Source organism: Saccoglossus kowalevskii, chromosome 7 (genome assembly GCF_978046115.1).
Source record: "Saccoglossus kowalevskii chromosome 7, keSacKowa6.1, whole genome shotgun sequence".
NCBI classification, from domain to species: Eukaryota; Metazoa; Hemichordata; class Enteropneusta; family Harrimaniidae; genus Saccoglossus; species Saccoglossus kowalevskii.
The window spans coordinates 16,763,342-16,783,852 of record NC_140647.1 but is presented as its reverse complement, the minus strand read 5'-3'; the positions used below and the strand labels follow the sequence as shown (position 1 = coordinate 16,783,852).

At 34.6% G+C, this 20,511-nt stretch overlaps 2 protein-coding genes across 2 annotated transcripts; one reads left to right on the top strand and one right to left on the bottom strand.

The window, feature by feature from the left end:
- The first annotated feature begins 5,709 nt into the window (after window positions 1-5,709).
- Window positions 5,710-8,910, top strand: LOC144347313 (uncharacterized). Its single transcript, XM_078007385.2, has 4 exons — window positions 5,710-5,724; window positions 6,194-6,431; window positions 7,454-7,615; window positions 8,789-8,910. The coding sequence occupies exons 1-4, from the start codon at window positions 5,710-5,712 to the stop codon at window positions 8,908-8,910; spliced, it is 537 nt and encodes a 178-aa protein (XP_077863511.2).
- Window positions 8,911-11,408: 2,498 nt separating this feature from the next.
- Window positions 11,409-12,260, bottom strand: LOC144358264 (uncharacterized). The gene is made up of 2 exons (XM_078012113.2): window positions 11,889-12,260; window positions 11,409-11,713 (listed from the first exon to the last, which is right to left on the bottom strand). Exons 1-2 carry the CDS (start codon window positions 12,258-12,260, stop codon window positions 11,492-11,494), a joined length of 594 nt encoding a protein of 197 aa, XP_077868239.2. The 3' UTR covers window positions 11,409-11,491.
- Window positions 12,261-20,511: the final 8,251 nt, after the last annotated feature.

The window sequence follows — 20,511 nt, the reverse complement described above, 5'->3', positions numbered from 1 at the left end:
TGATTGTTTTCGATAAATATTTGTGCATATTAATCACCTAATTTGCATAATTAGTTAATTTTCAGCTTTTCCACGGGTATCTCAAGTACTAATCATCGCATTTCAATGAAACTTGGTACATAGATCCTTTAGGACTATGCAGAGACCTGATTAGTTTTAGGGTAAATAATTGTGCATATTAATTACCTAATTTGCATAATTAATTTTCAGCTTTTCTACTGATATCTAAAGTACTAATCATCACATTTCAATGAATCTAGAATTATGCAGACCCAATTAGTTTCCGGTAAATATTTGTGCATATTAATCACCTAATTTGCATAATTAACCAACTTTCACACTGATATCTCAGGTACTATACATCACATATCAATGAATGTACATGGATGCTGTAGGACAATAGACAGACCTGAATAATTGTGGGTTAAAATCTGTACATATTAATTACCTAATTTGCATAATTAACCAATTTTAAGCTTTCACACTGATATCTAAAGTACCGTAAAAACTCCAAAATTTCGACCGGTTTTAAATAATTGGTGTTAGAAATGTGACGTGTTTTTAGAGTCAAAATTAAGGTGCATTTTCGGACGGTCGAATTTTTCAGAATAGAAATCAGCAAAAAAAAATGGGATGATAGACAGTGTGCTTCATTAGTTTTTAAAAAATGCAATGTCCGTCAATTGACGTAAACTTCCTCATGTTTCACGGTAAAAGCAAAGGTCGTGGCCGAGTTGTAACTCAAAATCTAAACAAAGTCATCAATCAGTGAGTATTATGACAAGCAAAACAAAACATCAAGACGCGGAGAAGAGGTCAGCACAAAACTAATAGGTCAAAAGACAAAGCTGTCTCGCACTACCTAGAAAAACTTGCGAATGTTCGAAGTACAGGTACCCATTGGACAAAAGATGCATGGAAGTTTAGCAAACTATCTCCCCGACCCAGTGCAATGTATCCGGTTAGAATCAAAGCTCACGTGTCCCTTATTTGAGGGACCAAATTCTGCCGTAAATTCGCCCTTGGATTAAAAAATAAAATGGGATTTAAGAAAATAAAATGGGACTTTTAAGGTGTATTTTGGCGTCATTTTTCGGACATTTCAATTAATCCTGCCGGCTAAAATAGAGTCTAAGTTTTACCATAGTCATTGACGTTTGTCTATTCAAGAGTACACGTGTATGATTTTTATCGTGACTAGCGTGAGCGGGTAAGCTTCCTTTCGAGAATGAGCTGTTATCACTGTGAACAATGTTAAATTATTCTTCAGATGACCAGTTTATTTTTTAAAAACAACTAATTTTTTTATTTAAAAAAAATCATGCCGTTTTCGCATCAAAATCCAAGCCAAAATACTGTACTACAACATCAATCTCTTCCGCATTGCGTTCAATAACATTAACATATTTAAATAAGCTATGGTAATTTGAACACGTTGGCATCATCCAGCTTTTTGATTGGTTAATTAGCGATTTGACCTATTTGACCTAAGAGAACATGGCGGATATCCTACAGCATCAAACATTTATACGAGACCGGAATCATTCGCTTACGATGAAACTAAGTTGACTTTTATTTGTATTTCATAACCATTCAACAAATTTATTTTGTGTACATTATTATAATCACTACTGAGTACAGTAATAATCAACAATTCAGAAACGCAGCATGCCGAGATTTTTGTGTTCGTTTTTATTTGAAACTTCGTTTATTTAGAATATATTTTCGTTACCAATAAAATAAAAATCTCTCAGTCAATCAGAAACCCGGATTCATGCCTTCGAGGAAGGTCCCGTTTGAACGCTCACATTATTTTTTTTTTCGTTTGTGGGAAAACTAAAACTGGTCGAAATTTTCGAATAAGAATGAGTCGGCAATTTTTAGTGGAGTCGAAAATTTGGAGGTAAATAAAACACCGAAACCCGGCAAATAAATAGGTGGGCGTCCGTGATCACCTGTATCTCGAACATGCATGGACCGATTAAGTTCAAACTTCACTCATACATCACACATTATATGGGACATATGCACATGCATTTTTTTCATGATCCGATTAACGATAGCCGAATAGCGGCCATTTTAAGGCCGAAAATGCATCAAAATCGCACATTTTCACCATTCCGGACCCGGATCTCAGTTATGCATGGACGGATTTTGTTCAAATTTGGTACATACATTAAACATAATAGAACCTTGATGCACATCATTTTTTTTTTTGGATCGGGTTCGAAATGGCCGACTGGCGGCCATTTTGTTAAATAATTCAGTTCTGGATCCGTATCCAAGACATGTCTGGATTGATCAAGTTCAAACTTCACACACACATGGTACATCATGTCACAAATAGATATGTGCATTTGTTTCATGATCTGCTTAACAATAGCGGAATGATGGCCATTTTAAGGCCGAAAATGCATCAAAATCACGTATTTTCACAATTCCAGAACCGGATCTCAGTCATGCATGGATGGATTTTGTTCAGATTTAGCACAATGTGTTATACATATGCAGGTGCATTTCGGTCATGATCTGCTTTGAATGTATATGTCACTCAAATATGAACGGAACGAGGACGTGTCATTGACAATGACTTGTGTAAATTTAGTATTTAGATAGTTTGTTTTTATAGTCTGTACCTTTTTGTGAGCAGGTAAATTTATTTCAACATATCTGCATTATGCACAATTTTTAGATGTGGGTATATCGCCCTCTATAGTTGGAAATATGTAGATAGAGTTGGAAGACAGGGAATTTGGGTTTTTCTGTGAACCATTTTTAATCACATAAAGTTGTTCAATTTTGGGTTATTTTTGTATTTTGAACATTGAGTTGTCATTTGAAATCTATCAGGTCAAAAGCAGGGGGATTGGCACAAGAGGGTGCCATTTGATCTGAATGGAACGTTTCAATGTCAGTCATTCATAGCTCTGTCATCACATTTTAATGAAACTTTGTACATACATCCTCTAGGACTATGCAGAGACCTGATTAGTTTTGGAGTAAATAATTGTGCATATTAATTACCTAATTTGCATAGTTAATTCATTTTCAGCATTCCACTGATATCTCAAGTACTAATCATCACATTTCAATGAATCTAGGACTATGCAGAGACCCAATTAGTTCTTGGTATATATTATATGCACCTAATTTTCAACTTTTACACTGATATCCCAAGCACTAATCATCAATTTTCTCAATGAAACCTCGTACATAGATGCTCTAGTACAATAGACAGACCTAATTAATTTTGGGTTGAAATATGTACATATTAATCACATAATTTTGCATAATTAACCTATTGTAAGCTTTTACATTGATATCTAAAATACAAATTCCATTTCAATGTAACTTGATACAAAGATGCTCTAGGACAATGTACAAATCTGATTAGTTTGGGGTTAAAATCTGTTCATATTAATTCCCTAATTACCTATAATAATTCATAATTTGTTGGTTCTAATCACAATTCTAATAAAACTTGGTACATGGTATGTTACATTGCACAGACCTTATTAGTTTTACACTCAAATCTGTTCATATTAATTTCCTGATTTGCATAATCAGTTTTCAGCTTTTCATTAATATCTCAAGTTAAGGTAATTTAGAATTGTGTCTCCAATACTCTCAGCACACAGGAGTTCTTTCTATGTTTTCTTTGATTAATCCTGTTAATAGTAACCCTTAACATAGTAATCATGGCAACAATAATAAATGTCTTTTGTTACTATTCGTATATTATTTTTAGGCAATTAATAACACTCCAACAGTAGCATGTAGCACCTGTGGCATCCAGGTACCATACTCTACTATACGAGAACACATTGATGGTTGTGCTGGTCTTAATGATCTTGATTGTGATGATTTGAAGTAAGTATATTGAACACTATGGAATTTTTGGTTGTGACATCTGATTTTAATACATTCCCAGATACCTGGGATGGTCCTCTGTCAGGTTTGTTCATTTCATGACATCCCATGCTAATATTTTTGTCATATTTGGTCAAAAATTATTTTCTCAACAGCCTACTGTCTGATTGCTTCGAAATTTGGCATGAATGTTCATTTATTATTGGATCGGGTTCGAAATGGCCGACTGGCGGCCATTTTGTTAAATAATTCAGTTCTGGATCCGTATCCAAGACATGTCTGGATTGATCAAGTTCAAACTTCACACACACATGGTACATCATGTCACAAATAGATATGTGCATTTGTTTCATGATCTGCTTAACAATAGCTGAATGATGGCCATTTTAAGGCCAAAACGAAAATGCATCAAAATCACATATTTTCACAATTCCGGAACCGGATCTCAGTCATACATGGATGGATTTTGTTCAGATTTAGTACATATATTAAACATAATATAAGCTTGATGCACACTAATTTTTCTTCGGATCAAGTTCAAAATGGCCGACGGCCATTTTGTTTTAAAGAATTTAGTTTTCGATCCATATCTCAGACATGCCTGGACAGATCAAGTTCAAACTTCACACAAACATCATACATTATATCATACATATGCCTGTGCATTTGGGCCAGTCCTTTTAAGGTCAAAAATTCACCAAAATTGCACATTTTTACCATTCCGGATCTGGATCTTAGTCCACCAAAAGTGGTCTGAGATTTCGGTCATGATCTGCTTTGAATGTATATGTCACTCAAATATGAACAGAACGGGGACGTGTCATTGACAATGACTTGTTATAAATGTTTTCGCACACAGTGGAGCTATCTGTTTTATTTATTCATTGGTTCAGAACAACTTATTATTTTCTACATGTAGATGTTATTCAGAAATTGTAACAGATGGAGAACAAACTGATGAAAGTGCAGAAGATGAAAGTATTCATGGGGAAGGGATTATCACCAATCAATACACAAGGTATTCTATTGCTTGGAATCTATGTATAAGCTGAAACTTTGTTAATATGACAATACAATATATCAGACTTGTTTTTTGTAAACAACAAATATTTTGTAAGAAATAGCATGGAGTTGAATCAACAGAGGTCTAGGTTATCAAGAAAAGACCAAACCATTCTTTTCTAATTGGTGTATTACACTTTGAGAGTTTCTCCCACTGAATGTGCATACAAAACGCAATATATATCACTCAGGTTATTTTTCTGTCAATTTGTGTGAGTTAAGGTTCAGCTGTTTTTGCCAAAAAAATATGAAAATTTTGATGTCACTCACTGGATTAAACTAACATAGTAAGACAAGTAAATTTATATCTTTGTTCGTATTTTTGTAGGGTTACATTGGAGTATGCAAAGGCTGTATTAGAATATCATGTAGAACAATTGGGACTCAAATATGTATATAACTCATATGCAGAAAATCAGTATCAAAACATCAATATTATGAGAAGGAATTTGTGGAAAACTGGAGCAAGATCTATCAGTAAGTCAGATTTTGATCCAAAACATCCATTCAGAGTACGATTTGTAGGAGAATCTGGTTTAGATGAAGGAGGGCCAAGAAGAGAGTTCCTTAGATTACTAATGAAAACCATACAAGGAACTGGAGTGATGGAGGGTAGTGGAAACAATTTATGTTTCTCCCATGACATTCAATTGTTTGCTCAGAATAGATACTATTTGGTTGGAAAAATGGTTGCCCTCTCATTGTGCCATGGTGGTCCAGGACTTTATTGTTTAGCAAAGCCTGTTTACCAATAATTGGTGTCGGGAAATGTTAAACATGTTGAAGCAGATGGTATCCCAGACTATGAAGTAAGACAGTTAGCCAAAAAAGTAGGTGAAGTTTTGAAGTTGTTATATTGTTGGTTACTCATATATATTACCTACTGGTTGATTAATGTTTGTATTATGCAAAGACTTGTGATATGGTTTCTGAAATTTATTACATTAGTGAAGCATCATTTCACCTATAATATAATTTTCTATGGCTTGTGTTGAGAAAATGTATTTTGAGGTTAAGAGTAGGATTGAAAGTGATTGCCTGGGAGCCAATTTATAATGAGTGCCATTTACTTTCTGTGTGACACATGAATTTGAACACCACTAATAAAAAGTTGTTAACTGATTTGCTGACTGATGCTGAAATTCACCACAAAGATAAGCCATGTGTACATGTCTAGACAAGGATTGAGTCTTGTGTTATAATAAATTATGGCACACGTTTGAGTAGAGTATTTCCTAAATTTTGAATTTCTTTCTGTTAGATCCAAGACTGCAACTCAGATGAAGACATGAGAAATGCTTTAGAATTGTTAGGAGATCATGTTATTGCTGTCTCTGGATACACAAGTCCAGTCGAAGAAGTAACTCTTAAGGAAAGGGAGCTCATCATTAAAAATCTTGGAGTGCACTATTGTGTTCACCGGTCATTGTCTGAAATTGAACAGTTTAGAGATGGTCTAAACACATTGCAAATAGCAGACTTGATTACTAAAGAGCCTGGTAAGTTAGTTTTCTTCCCTTTATATGTTAAAGTGTCTTCACAACTGCAGACACGACAGACAATGACCATGATGCCATGTAAAATATGGGTAAACTTGCAAATAATGATTTTACCCACACTGTATATTACATTGCAGCAGACTGAACATAAATGTATACAGTTGTGAGGACCATGGAATTTTACCTACTATGATCTTGTTGAAGAGGAGCCCATCAATTTGGTATTGTCATGTTTTAGACATTGGCATAGGCTACATGATTTTTTTCCATGCACAATTCAATACAAGATCTACTGTTTGATTTCAGTTGAAATTTGGCACACTGCTAATCTATGATGAGTAAATTTCCTAATGGGATATTGGTGCAAGTTTGTGCATTAGGTACATGTAATTAATACAGAAATTATACAAAGCTAGCCTAGGATCCAGGCTAAGTTCAACGGTTGCATTCGTCTCTACTAACACCTAGCCTTGATGCTAGGAATTTTCAATTAACGATGTAAATTTATACAGAACACTATAGTAACGAAAAATACACTGCTCAACTTCGCTTATTTTGATTGGAAAGCTCAATTTATGCTGGGGAGTTCGTATTACAGTAATATGCTGAGCGTTAACTCTGATTGGTTGGGAAAAAATGCAGAGCAGTGACTGGCAGTTATCAGAATATTTGTCATTACTACAGCAACATTTTTTACATGACCCTCTTTTATGACTTTCTGCATAAATTTAACTGTTAATTCAAAATTCAAGGCTTGGGTGTTAGTAGAGACGATGCAACCGTAAAACTTAGCCTGGCTAAGACGAAGCCTGCTGCATTTGTCTGGCATGCTGGTGATCTTCAACATTTTCATATCCACATAAATTTGTTTTGGGTTTCAACCTACCGTAATTAATTAATGAGATCATATCTAATTGATTTTGAATTTTTGTTAATATCTTGTTTATTTTTAGGTTGTCTGCAAAAGCTAATGTTGGCCAGTATTTTGATTGAATGTTTTTAATTCTGGTAATTACTTGCAGGTTCTATGGAGTACTTCTTATGTGCAAATAAGAGCATGAAACCAACTGTAAGCTATATGAAGGATATGACTGTTGATTACAGTCCAGAAGGTTCAAATGACAGAATTCTAGAAGAAACTACCATATACAACTGGTATGAATATCTGGATGATTGTGCAAAAGGTGAATTCACATTAGTATTTTGGACATTTGAGCTTTTGGTCCAGTTGTGCATTCATTCCTATAACTGATTTTCATTTTCCTCCTATGTGAATAAGAAGGTAGCACACTTTTATTCATGTGAGTGAATATTTATTGTGTTTTTGTAGGTTACTGAGCAGCCAAGCTTTTTAATTTACATGTTTTCCATTCATATACATGATGAATGTGCATGTCTCCATCTAATGAGCTATGCTGGCAATGGGTTGGTATAGGACAATTTTAGGCCTCTTGAAAGAGCTCTTAGTCGCGTGACCTGTATCTGTTTTAATACTATTGGAGACAAATAACTACAAAGTTTATTTTCTGTATATGCAAGTGCATATGTGACAACTCAAAAAATTAGTTTATTAGAACCACCTTCATCTCAATGAGCATCCTTCTAGTTAAATCAAGAATTGCCTAATGAGCTGCTTTCTCCCAAATTGACCATAAACACAGTAAGTTTGCACCAACCAATGCCAGGGACACTATGTGTGTAGTGCCAGCTACTAAATGTTCCAAAAATTGAAGAAGCAATAAGGCGACAAGTGTGTGTTGCGATACAATGTCTGTAGTCTCCAGTGGTGGTTGTACTTTCATTTGGACTAAAAACATCCCTGGTGTGCATATTCAGTATGACTTTAAAACCTGTAATAGAAGCCATAAGTAATGGTAAAGTACAACATAGGGGAATATGGCTTCTCTTAGAGCATCTACACATGAGAAATGTGTTGTCAGATCATATGACGAATATAATCAATGTGGAACATGGTTCCGTGGGCACTGATCACACGTCCGATTCAGATCACCTTATATTCTATTGAAATCTGGCAATAACAAGAGCAGTATTTATTGCGAAATGAAGAAAAACAAGTTTAACACTTTTATAGTTCTCAAACAAACATGTTTGTCCTGTGAATTTAAAACGGGCGAGAGCTCCAGACTTATACTTGAGAGAATAGCATCCTGTTCTTTACCTTTGCAGTAAATTTGAAAGCCAACTTCTTGGGTGTTCTGACATGGTGTGCACTTGGTCCAAGTTAATCTAAAACAGTAATTTGTTTTGAAGTGATGTTTGTTCTTTTTTTTTTCCATGATGCTACTGGATTATATGGACTGGCAATCATATTTTTATGCTATATTGTATTTTCACAGGAGAAGTTAAAGCAAATTTTAATGATGGAAATGAAAATGCTGAAGTATCTGTTCAGATTTCTCTTGAGTTGCATCGATCCCACCACTGGGATTACATCCAGAGCCATCCATATCCTTTCTGAGAGACAAAGACAACATTTTTCCCACAGCTAATACATGTGCCAATATCCTATCACTCCCACTAGGTTTAACTGATGTGGAGGTATTTGGAGAAAGATTCACATATGCTCTTACTAACAGTATGGGATTTGGAGTTGTCATTGTATTCATAAAATATTCACAATGACCATAGTGTATATTATACCCAGTTACAATATTCACCTACTTGGCTTCGTTTCTCCAAACTATGTCCTCTCAAAATATACACAAGTTTTCCACCTGCTTCATTTTTTAAAATTTTCCACCAAAACACAAGCCTCAAGAGTACCCAGACTACTTCACTTTTTTAAAATTTTCTGCCAAAAGACGAGCCATGAAAATTAGAGTTCTCCATCTATTCTTGGTTCCTATCAAACTTTTCCCTGCCTCTAGGCAGACTATGCAATCAGTCAATTGTGGTTTTCATATAATAAATTGAAGAAGTAACTGTCCAAATTTGTGTACACAAAATCCTATGCTTGCTTTCGCCATCGTCAACTTTACATTTTCGACTTCTTCTTAAAAACCACAAACTGTATAGCTGTGAAACTTTCTAGGAAGATACCTTGGGTGGTTCTCTCGATTTTTGGTGAATTGTTTTGTTATTTTTGGTAAAAAGTGATATTTTCATCTTCTTGTTAAAAACTGCAAGTCCGATTGTGTTGATATTACATATATAGGTACTACATGTTGACGTTTCTCAGATTTGTTCATTTTGTCTTTAATTCTTTAATTTTGGTGAATATTTTTGTCATTTTTTGTAAAAAGTGATATTTTCGACTTCTTGCTTTAATTGAAATGTGTATCGCTAAGAGCGGAGCTATCTCAGCTGACAGGCTGTATGCTTGATTGATAAAGTTTAAAATGTTATGACATTTTCCACAGGAGCAAGGTTGGAATATTTTCGCTATGTTTATAATATAAAATGTTATATTTTGACATTTGCCTTTTATATGTGTGTACTATTTCGCGTTAACTTTGTATTACTACTGTGAATGTTTTAAACAGTACATATACAATGCTTTTGTTTATCATGTGTAAACTGATGGGAACAGTCCTGTATTTGTCTACCATGGGCTACTATGTTAGCATTTCAGTGAGAACTTTGCACAAACCAAACCATTTCACATACTGGTAGACTGAACTTTTCCAAATTTTCTGTTTAAATTGCATGATACAATCTCTGCCAACATTTTGTGAGAAATAAACAAAACTGTAGGTACATGATTTTAGGTCTCTGAATTCAGTAATTTCCTATGATCTACGGTAATTACATCATACAGTTACCTGAGTTTGGCTCATTTCAGGGACCAATCAAACTTGTTTAACCTATATTTTTCCCAAACACACTACATTTGGATATAAACCTGGTAATCTAATAATAGTGGACTGATGACCAACAGTATAGTGTCATAAGACATGTACATTTATATATTAACAATGTTATTAAAAATTAAACTTTACAGAAAATGTTTTTATAACATTCTGATTATTTTGTTTTGATTATTTTTGCAATACAGCTGCATTGACTTGATGGAATCAAATATGGCAGTACTTTGGATTGTTGATTTTATTTGTAACAAATGTAACAAAAGTTGCGTTTTTCAATGAACATTTGCAGAAATCATGGCAATAACATCGCCGTATCAGTTTTGAGGCAGGATTCGCAGTGCATCATGGAGAATCAAACGTACGCTGAATGATAACAAGACAACCATTGGCAGTCGTTATTCAGCGTACATTTGATTTCTCATGATGCGTTGCGAATCCTTCCTCAAAAATGATACAGCAATGTTTTTGTCAAGAATTCTGGCAACGACCAAGTGGATTTGAATTTATAAGTTTTTGTTGTTTTATTTTCCGAGTTTGTTGATTTTTAAGGTTTTTTTGTGTCAGGAGTTTCACAACTTGTCTTTTTATATAGGTAGGAGAATATATACATTTCATTTTCATGAAATCAACAATCTACGCTATGTGTGACTGATTCGTTTTGAGATTTGAACAAATTTGTCAAAATATCGGACATCAAATCATATTCTGTAAATGGACAGTGTCATTATCAATGCTTGTTTATTATTGAGGCACAGGTACATTCTATATTGAACAAATATTACTCTAGACCATTGTGTTATTTCTTTATATCAATCAAGCTTCTACTCATGGTTTCAATCTAATTTGTTACTGCTTGAAAGATGTGTGTCAAAGCACAACATTTGGGACTGAGACTGTCATTAACAACGACTTGATATGTTTTAAACAAGGAAAGGGGAAAAACAGAAAGGTAGTTATGAAATATCTTAAATGAGGGTGGGGAGAACATGGAGATACCATACTGGCCCTGATATAGGCCCATCCTAACACTTTCAAAATATTGCGATATAATTATAAGGGTATAAGCACAACTTTAGAATTTGATCTGGTTTTGTGTAGCGGGGAGGGGTGGGGGTGCTTACCAGTGTAAGTACAGTAAATAAAGTTAAAATTGTTGAAATATAATTGTCTTTTATTACAGTTTTTATCTATTGCTGTGATAATACGATACACAATATGAAACAGCATTAAACCTTACACCCTGTGTTCAATTGTTGTGTTTATAAAGGCTTTGACATCTTCATAGATCATTACTCCATTACTGTCATCATGGCAATTAAGTGGATCAATGGTACTGGATAGATTCTCAAGCTCATCGCCCATTAAAGGGCATGGAATATTTGGAATTATAAATTCATTTTCATTTTGTTCAGGTACAGGCCCATCATAATCTATTCCATATGCATCAATTTCCTCCTGAAATAATATAGCAGAAAATGTTTGTAACCTTATAACAAACACATAACAAACAAAAGGTGTTTAGTTCTGCTACTATTATTTTTACAATCTAACCATTTTGCAAGTATCCCGTATATGCATGATGCCTGGTATTTGCTTGTAGCAAGTGGTGTATTTACACCTACACACCTACCTGGTTACGTGGTTCAAATAGCTCGCCCATTGCTCGATTAGATGATTGTGCCATAGACAAAGATCCCTGGATCCACAGTTGACGAGGTGTTTTGTGCTGTGCCGAGCTAAGTTTGTGGTGGTTCCATCCTTCATTCCAGTGACTTAAATCACGATTAATAATCGGCAGGAAGATGTAATGGAGACTAAACATGTCAACATCATTCTCAATATCAAGGAGCAAATGGTCCTCCAAATGGTAAAATAAAAGGTAAAATTTAAAAAGGATCCCTTGAAAGACATCACGCCACAAGCGTTCAACCCTTTGATTGTGTACGCTTTTCTCCGCGATAAAGCTGCCTCTGCCTGGACCTCTATCAGGATGTTGCAACATAAACAGGGCAACCTGTTCATTCTCACCACCTTTATCTCCACGTATACGAGACGGAACACCAAACTTTTGTGTGGCATTCTCAAATAACTTCAGCACAGTGTCTGCTCTGTTATCATTGCAGTGCAGAAAAACAACCATGCGAGACAACCCATCTATTGCTCCGTGAATCACAAACTTCCACCTGCAGGTACAAAAAGAGCAGGAAGCTAAAAATATGCAGTCTACAAGCGCTATTGTTAAATTTAGACACAATTGCATGTTTCATTCAAAAAGTTTTTATGTGATTTGCTGTCTATATAAAGATAATATGGGAAACGATGAAGGTGTATAAGTACAATACCTAAATTAGTACAACTGAATTATTTAATGCTAGGTGAATGGTTAATGCAAAATCAATGTAGTTACACATAATACCCAAATTATTCATTCACTTGTTCACTTACCGTATCAACTTATTATTGCCGTCAATGTGCCATAGTGCATTGGGGCATGGTACATTATAGACTCTTCTATGGATTGTTTGAATCCTTCTGGCTATCACTCCCTCCGGATCAACACGTCTAAGGCTGGATCTCACATGAAAAATTGGTACTCTTATGCCTTGTGCAAGGAGTAGTCCTTGCATACACTTCATACCTGTATTCGGTAATTTGCGAAGAATTTCCTGTACAACTCTGTCTAATTCATATTCAGTTATAATTGAATAAGTTGCTGCTACTGATAAGCCAAATTCAGACATTCTTCGAAAAACAGTTCTTCTTGAAACTCCAAGCATACTGGATATGTCAGAAACACTAAATCCTTCGCGTAACAGAAAATCCAGTTGTTCTTGTGGGATAGCATATTTTGGACGACCTGGGTCACCAGAGAATATTTGAGATGACTGATAAGAGAAACTAACATTGGAACTCGAATCAATGGTGTCTTTTGCTGCACATATCTTAGATATGACTTGGAAAGGAAAATCATGCAAAAGTTGCAATGACACAAGTTCATCTTTCAGTAAAACAAGTCTATCATAGACTGCGTCAAGATTATTCGACTCCGTTTCTAAGCATGCTGAGATTGCATTTATCTCAGAAATGACAGGCTGTGCCCAGTCACTAGCCATGTTGCATAATGCATTGTGGGATACGGAAGTCTACTTTCTTTGATAATAACAATAATGGTATAATAATGAAACAATAACGTAATAATAATGTAAACACAGTGAAATAATGAAACAATAATGTAAACACAATAAAATAATGGTATAATAATTTCACAATAATGATATAATAATGTAAACACAATACAATAATGAAACAATAATGGTATAATAATTTCACAATAATGATATAATAATGTAAACACAAAGAAATAATGAAACAATAATGGTATAATTTCACAATAATGATATAGTAATGTAAACACAATGAAACAATGGTATAATAATTACAGAATAACGTAATAATAATGTAAACACAATGAAATAATGAAACAATGGTATAATAATTTCACAATAATGATATAACAATGTAAACAGAATGAAATAATGAAACAATAATGGTATAATAATTTCACAATAATGATATAATATAAACACAATGAAATAATGAAACAATAATGGTATAATAATTTCACAATAATGATATAATAATGTAAACACAATGAAATAATTTCACAATAATGGTATAATAATTTCACAATAACGATATAATAATGTAAACACAATGAAATAATTTCACAATAATGGTATAATAATTTCACAATAATGATATAACAATGTAAACAGAATGAAATAATGAAACAATAATGGTATAATAATTTCACAATAATGATATAATAATGTAAACACAATGAAATAATGAAACAATAATGGTATAATAATTTCACAATAATGATATAATAATGTAAACAGAATGAAATAATGAAACAATAATGGTATAATAATTTCACAATAATGATATAATAATGTAAACAGAATGAAATAATGAAACAATAATGGTATAATAATTTCACAATAATGATATAATAATGTAAACACAATGAAATAATGAAACAATAATGGTATAATAATTTCACAATAATGATATAATAATGTAAACAATGAAATAATGAAACAAGAATGGTATAATAATTTCACAATAATGATATAATAATGTAAACACAATGAAATAATGGAACAATAATGGTATAATAATTACACAATAACGTAATAATAATGTAAACACAATGAAATAATGAAACAATAATGGTATAATAATTACACAATAACGTAATAATAATGTAAACACAATGAAATAATGACACAATAATGGTATAATAATAACACAATTAATAATGATAAAGTAATGTAAATACAATAAAATAATAATGGCATAATAATTACACAACAATGATGTAATTATAAAATAATGATTAAATAAATTAATCATGAAGAAATAATGAGAAAATATTTAATTTTGGCACTAATCTCACCCCATACCAAACTGCTCCGTTTTAGGGGCTATTTTAAAATTGATGAAAAAAGGAATCTGGCCATTGGACGGATAGTGACAGATGAAAGAGATGGAATGCAGATTTGGGGATTTGGAAATTGATAATGAGATTGGAATAAAGTAAATTTATATCTCATGGGCACGTTTCTAGTCTAGAAAATAAATGATTTCTTTTATTTGTCTCACTTTGTTTTCTTTTTCCGAGGAATGTGATGTGCTCGCGGAGACTGCAATAGTACCACAGAGCAAGAGATTCGACACATTAATTTATATCAAAGAAGAACAAATTATTGTTTGTTTCAGTGTAACCCTCCCGCCCGATACTCATCTTTTTTGAAGTGATCAATCGTGCAAAGTGCTTGATTGCGAAACGCATCATTTGATATATTTTGCACATTAACACTTTCCAAAATATATTTCAGGTTCAGATAATGTGTATTGATAATGATATTTGTTACAAAATTATCAGCGGAAACGCATTTTTAATAATGTCGCTGATATAAGCAATTTTCAATATTTAGTTGGCGTTGCGTTGTGAATCTGGTGGAAACACTTTTCGCAAAATGCATCTTAAAAGTTATAATTCCGGCAAAATAATATTTTTGAAGCTGTGGATGGAAATCACTTCACAGTAACTTTGAAACCATGTTTCCGGGATCGTCGGAAATAACTGTAAATTAAAGCCATCGAGGTGGCAATCTGATCTGGAGAAATGCTAAATGCATTCTCATATGCGCAGTAATTCTTTTGAATTAACTTCCAGTCCTTTACATTGTCAGATGTCAATTATCCCTGTTAATTGAATGGTTTCGCCGATTAGTTCCAGTGTACTGTGATGTTAATCCCAGTTGTACATCGACTATATATAGTTGAATGTCACGTCATCGTGATTGCTTCTTCAGACATCACGGTGGAGGAGGACCCTTGACAAAGTTGGTCACAAAATCTGAACGTTGTGGTGATATAAATGGCGGTTTGAACAATTCCTGAAGACTAACCAGCGCTGGGTTTCCGCGAGTGAATAGTCTCAATGTGTAACATCGTTCTTTCGCCAATTCTACTATCCTGGTGGTGACTAAACTTCGTTCTATGTACAATGAGCGCCGGCTCCCATTACGGACATAACTACAAGTCGTACGGACATATTGAGTCGTATGCGCCCGACACCCACACTTTTCATTAGTCTAGCTGTCAAGTATATTATTTGTATTTTTTGAAACACATTTTGTGTGTTTTGAAGCGGGGAATGCCGTATTGTATTTGGAAGTTGTGTAGCTACCATTAAGCATATTTATTAATCTATCATTTATTTTATTATAAGTTACTTGCTCGTGGACGTGAGCTCTAGGGCATTATTCCATCACATGCGCTGGTGCTCATAATGTCGAGCGAGCTATATATATTTATTTCCCTTGTTTTTGTGATATACACTATTTACCAGAACGAAAAACCTGAAACGACACATGAGTGTGCATACGAACGAGGGACCCTGCCAGTGAGACAAGCAGTCTGAAAACGCTGAAAATGGAACGCATACAGGAGAACGGAATCATCAATGTAGTGTGTGGGACACGTGGTTTACCAGGGCATGTCATCTTAAAATTCATACGACACTCGCGGATTTAGCCTGCAAAAAAATGACCTACGACCACATCAATAGGAACGCACGCCCTTACCGAATTTCTGAATCCGCCAGTGTATGAAGATGAGATCTAAACAAATCTATGACAAATAAAGGCGTACAACTATTTCGTGTAAACTTTGTATAAATGCTACAATGCCAGTAACATTGGAAGATGCACACCTTTAATATTAATCACACTTTAATTATTGTCGTACTTAATCTGCCTTATTTCATGACCAGCGTTTTTGGCATTGTGTTATATCCAGTGTTCTCTTTCTCTTGTTATGTTCACAGTTATCTGTGTTACCCCAGTCCCTCTGTTCTGTGTTATTGTCCAATGGATAGGATTATTTAATTTTGCAGCAGTTCGCTAGAATATAAAAGATTAAATTAAAAAAACAGTTAAGAAGTTAACAATAGAGTGCATAGTTAATATTTTCATAAATAAACCAAGTTAACATCAAATCTGCTGAACTGCTAATCCTAGTGAACATTTGCACCTCCATGATGCCATGAGTGTTGTTTAATGTAGTAACACTGTAGCAGAATGAGCGATGGTGTTTTTTATTTTTTTTTACATTTTCGCCTATTCTGTATTCTGTCTTGAATAAAATAAAAATTACGTTTCCCTACAACAGAGCGTGGTTTATTTCCTCATTAACTTAATTCAGATTAATTTAGAAAGTTATCCACTTTACTTATCACGTCAGCGGAGGATACGTACACAATCACTAAGGCCTTGTAAAACGTAACGGTTGGTGTGATTTAAAGTTATTGCCATAATAATATATGCAAGGTTACGTACGTAATTGACACACTAACTTGGAAATGTACTGCCAAGCTTTGACCAAGTAAAGAGTAATGTTTAAGAAAATTTGTCTATTTATCGACAATTATTCATGTTTAAAATTGGCGGAATCAAACATTATGTTTTCGTGATTTACACCATCATTTCCACAATTAAATGAAGCAGAATAAGAATGCGTATACTTAGCACGCAAGGTAATATCAACCGTCACGGTGCTCATATTTACCAATACCGAAAGGAAGAAAGGCGATGACATTGTTTATTTATTTATTGCCTACCGTTTAGGTGTACATGTATTGACCGAAGAGAACGTGACGTTTCAGTAACACACAGCGCACGGTATTGTGACAAAAATAAAGGAGGGGCTTCCCAGTACGTGTATGTGCCTGTTTACAGGTAGCCTGACATGTAGGCGTGAGTAGCGCCCTCGCCTGTTGAGTTGGAACTCCGCGGAAAGCGCAACTCACTCGACCTTGTCAGGCTAGTTTACAGAGAGTGTCAACAATGCATCGATATTCTGCTACAATATATATCCAATGCAATGGGAGTATTTAAAAACGTGAGTTTAAAGTATTCATGTGATCAGCAAGAAGTATCTTCATTGCACGTCCGCATACATGGAGCAGCTCAATGTAGTCAGGAATCAGCAACCAGGGTATTACAGCTTCAAGTCACGTCGACTCCCCGAGTCGGACAAGCAATTTAATACCAATGTATTATAACTAGATTATTGCTATGTAAATTGAAAAATGTGTCTAACTAAATGATTGGTTATCTCAAAATAACATATATATGGGAGTCTGATTTCAGCAGTGAAATAAACCACTTTTTGATGTCAAGCTATGCCAATTTGAAATACGGACAATAATGTCTTATTTATTTACATGGATACAAAGCTCGGATCAGTGGAATTTTACAATCACAAAGCAACTGAACTGGGGGCAGACCATTAATCCAAATGATGTGTGCTTTTCAAATTATTCCCACATACCACAGTGGCGTCAAGGGTTTTAGCACGATATCAAATACGACTGTATTATATCAACGCTCCAGGAGCCCTGTTACCTGTATTTTCAACAACACGTAAAATTTCATAACACCACAGTATTGTAATTAAACATAACCTTATAACTTTCCGAGTATCTACTATAACATAGCTGCCCATCATGCTAGTATTTTTTGTCTAATCGCCGTTGTTTATAGCCTGACAAGTCGGCGTAGGTGGCGCCCTGGGCTGCTGGGAATTTATCAGGCTACGCTGTTTACCGTCGATAGTCTAACGGGGTCATGAACAGCTCAATAAATAAATACCTGCCGTACTAAGCTAGTTCGAACAGAGCCACGTGGGAAATTCCCAAGTTTATTTTGAAAAGAACAATTCGCAATATGATACTGGCACGGTGCTATATTACATCGTTGCCATGACAACCAACTATCGGAAGATTTTTTAAACGTTAATTGGATAGCAGACAGGAAAGTGCAATCACCATTCGGAAAGAAAGACTTGATTTAAAATACTCACAAAGACGTGTTGAATATTTTGACTTATTTGTTGCTGGGCGGAGTAAAATACTTCGTTTGCAACTACCACATGATGCCATCAAAAGTTCAAACAGTTTATAATTTAGGTAATTTTATTATATGTTAGGGCGTTTTCAAATATTTGTATCAACTAGATTTATTATTTTCGTGAAACGTTCAAAATAGAATGCATTAAATGAACGAGCATATGTATGCATGAAATAATAAAGTGTCCGATATCAACAATGATTAAAACATTATTGTTTGATGAATGTTTGACTATCTGAAGCCCTGGTCCGTTGTTTTGATTAATTGTCACGTGGGCGTGTATGTAACTTTATTGCGTCTACAACGGTCATTGGAGCGTCTAGAAAAGTGCCTGGAGATGTTGCAAAGTCCTTCGGTAATTGTCTACCGGGTGCGGGAGTTAGGTGTATGTAAATATCTTGCGCTCGCTGTAAAACTCACAATCAACTACTACTGATGAGACATCACAGCGTTTTGCATCCAACCAGCCTACTTTTTTGTAAACTTTTTAAATTGGCTATTATACAATGCTGCACTATTCCAATCCAGCGGCCAGGAAGCAACCACTGAATTGTCTTACTTGTAAAGAATATGTTCACATCAAAATCAGTATCATGTGGAGATTATATTCATGAGCGCCCGGTTGTCAAACAAAATACATATAAGTTTCACCACAAAAAACGGTAAAATGTATAATCATGAAAGGCATGCTGGGAAATGCTATATCCTAGTCCAAATGTAAAACATTATCGTCTTCTATGAAATACAATACCCCCTCAGCCGTTCTTTTAATGTATTACTGTGATATTTATAGTTTTGTTGCGCTTTTGAGATGTGTTTGTCTCTAGTGTTTTACCCTTTGTCTATTCAACCTGGGTTGTTTATGTTTGAACAATCCAAGGTGACAATCGAATTTTAGGTTACCAATATAAAGTATTAAAATGCAACAATACAGAGTAATTTGCAGCTAGTGTATATTGACTAAAATAGAAAAAAAAACGTCAAAAGTCTGTTTTGTACGAAAGCCGAGAGGGGCCTTCCTACTTCCTACTTCGCAGTTCTAACTTCCTACTTCCGACTTCAAACTTCCGAGTTCCGACTTCTAACTTCCGAGTTCAAACTTTCATGGAGAGCAAAGCATTGTGGGATATTGAACACATGCACGTGCGTGGATGGCTAACAACATGGCCGTCAGCAGCTAGACGAGTTGTGCTGGGTAAGTTTATTATTCACGAATTATTTAATAATATGTTGGCATGTAAGGGATTGCATTTGTAGTATTATTGTTACAAACCGCTGCACAGAATGTGCATTTTGTGCACAGAATGTTATACCAAACTGTTTTGCATAGGTTATAAGGTGAGATCAGCGCCAAAATTATTTTTATAGTTATATTATCTTTGCGTTAGGTAGGCAAAGCTTGTCGTATTTATATTGTCTTTGCATTTGATTATATTCTCCCTTGGAAAAAGTGACCTGGTAATATTCTACCTTTGGACAAGTCCCTACCTATCTGGAAACAAGTCGCCTCGTTGTGTGCCCTGAATATATTCTACTTTGCGACAAGTCCCCTGGTAATTCTCTTATTCTTGTGAGTCAAATATAAGTGAAAACTGCTACCCACACAGATTGATCATCAGTCTCACCTATACTTGACGGACACTGGCATTCACTTATTTTCAGACAAGTATCGAGAAAGTGCTAGGGAAGTGGGTTCCACTAATAGTATGACATTAATATTTAAGCGAAGGTCTGATCCCACATAATAGGCACTCCCATTGTACCCGGCCT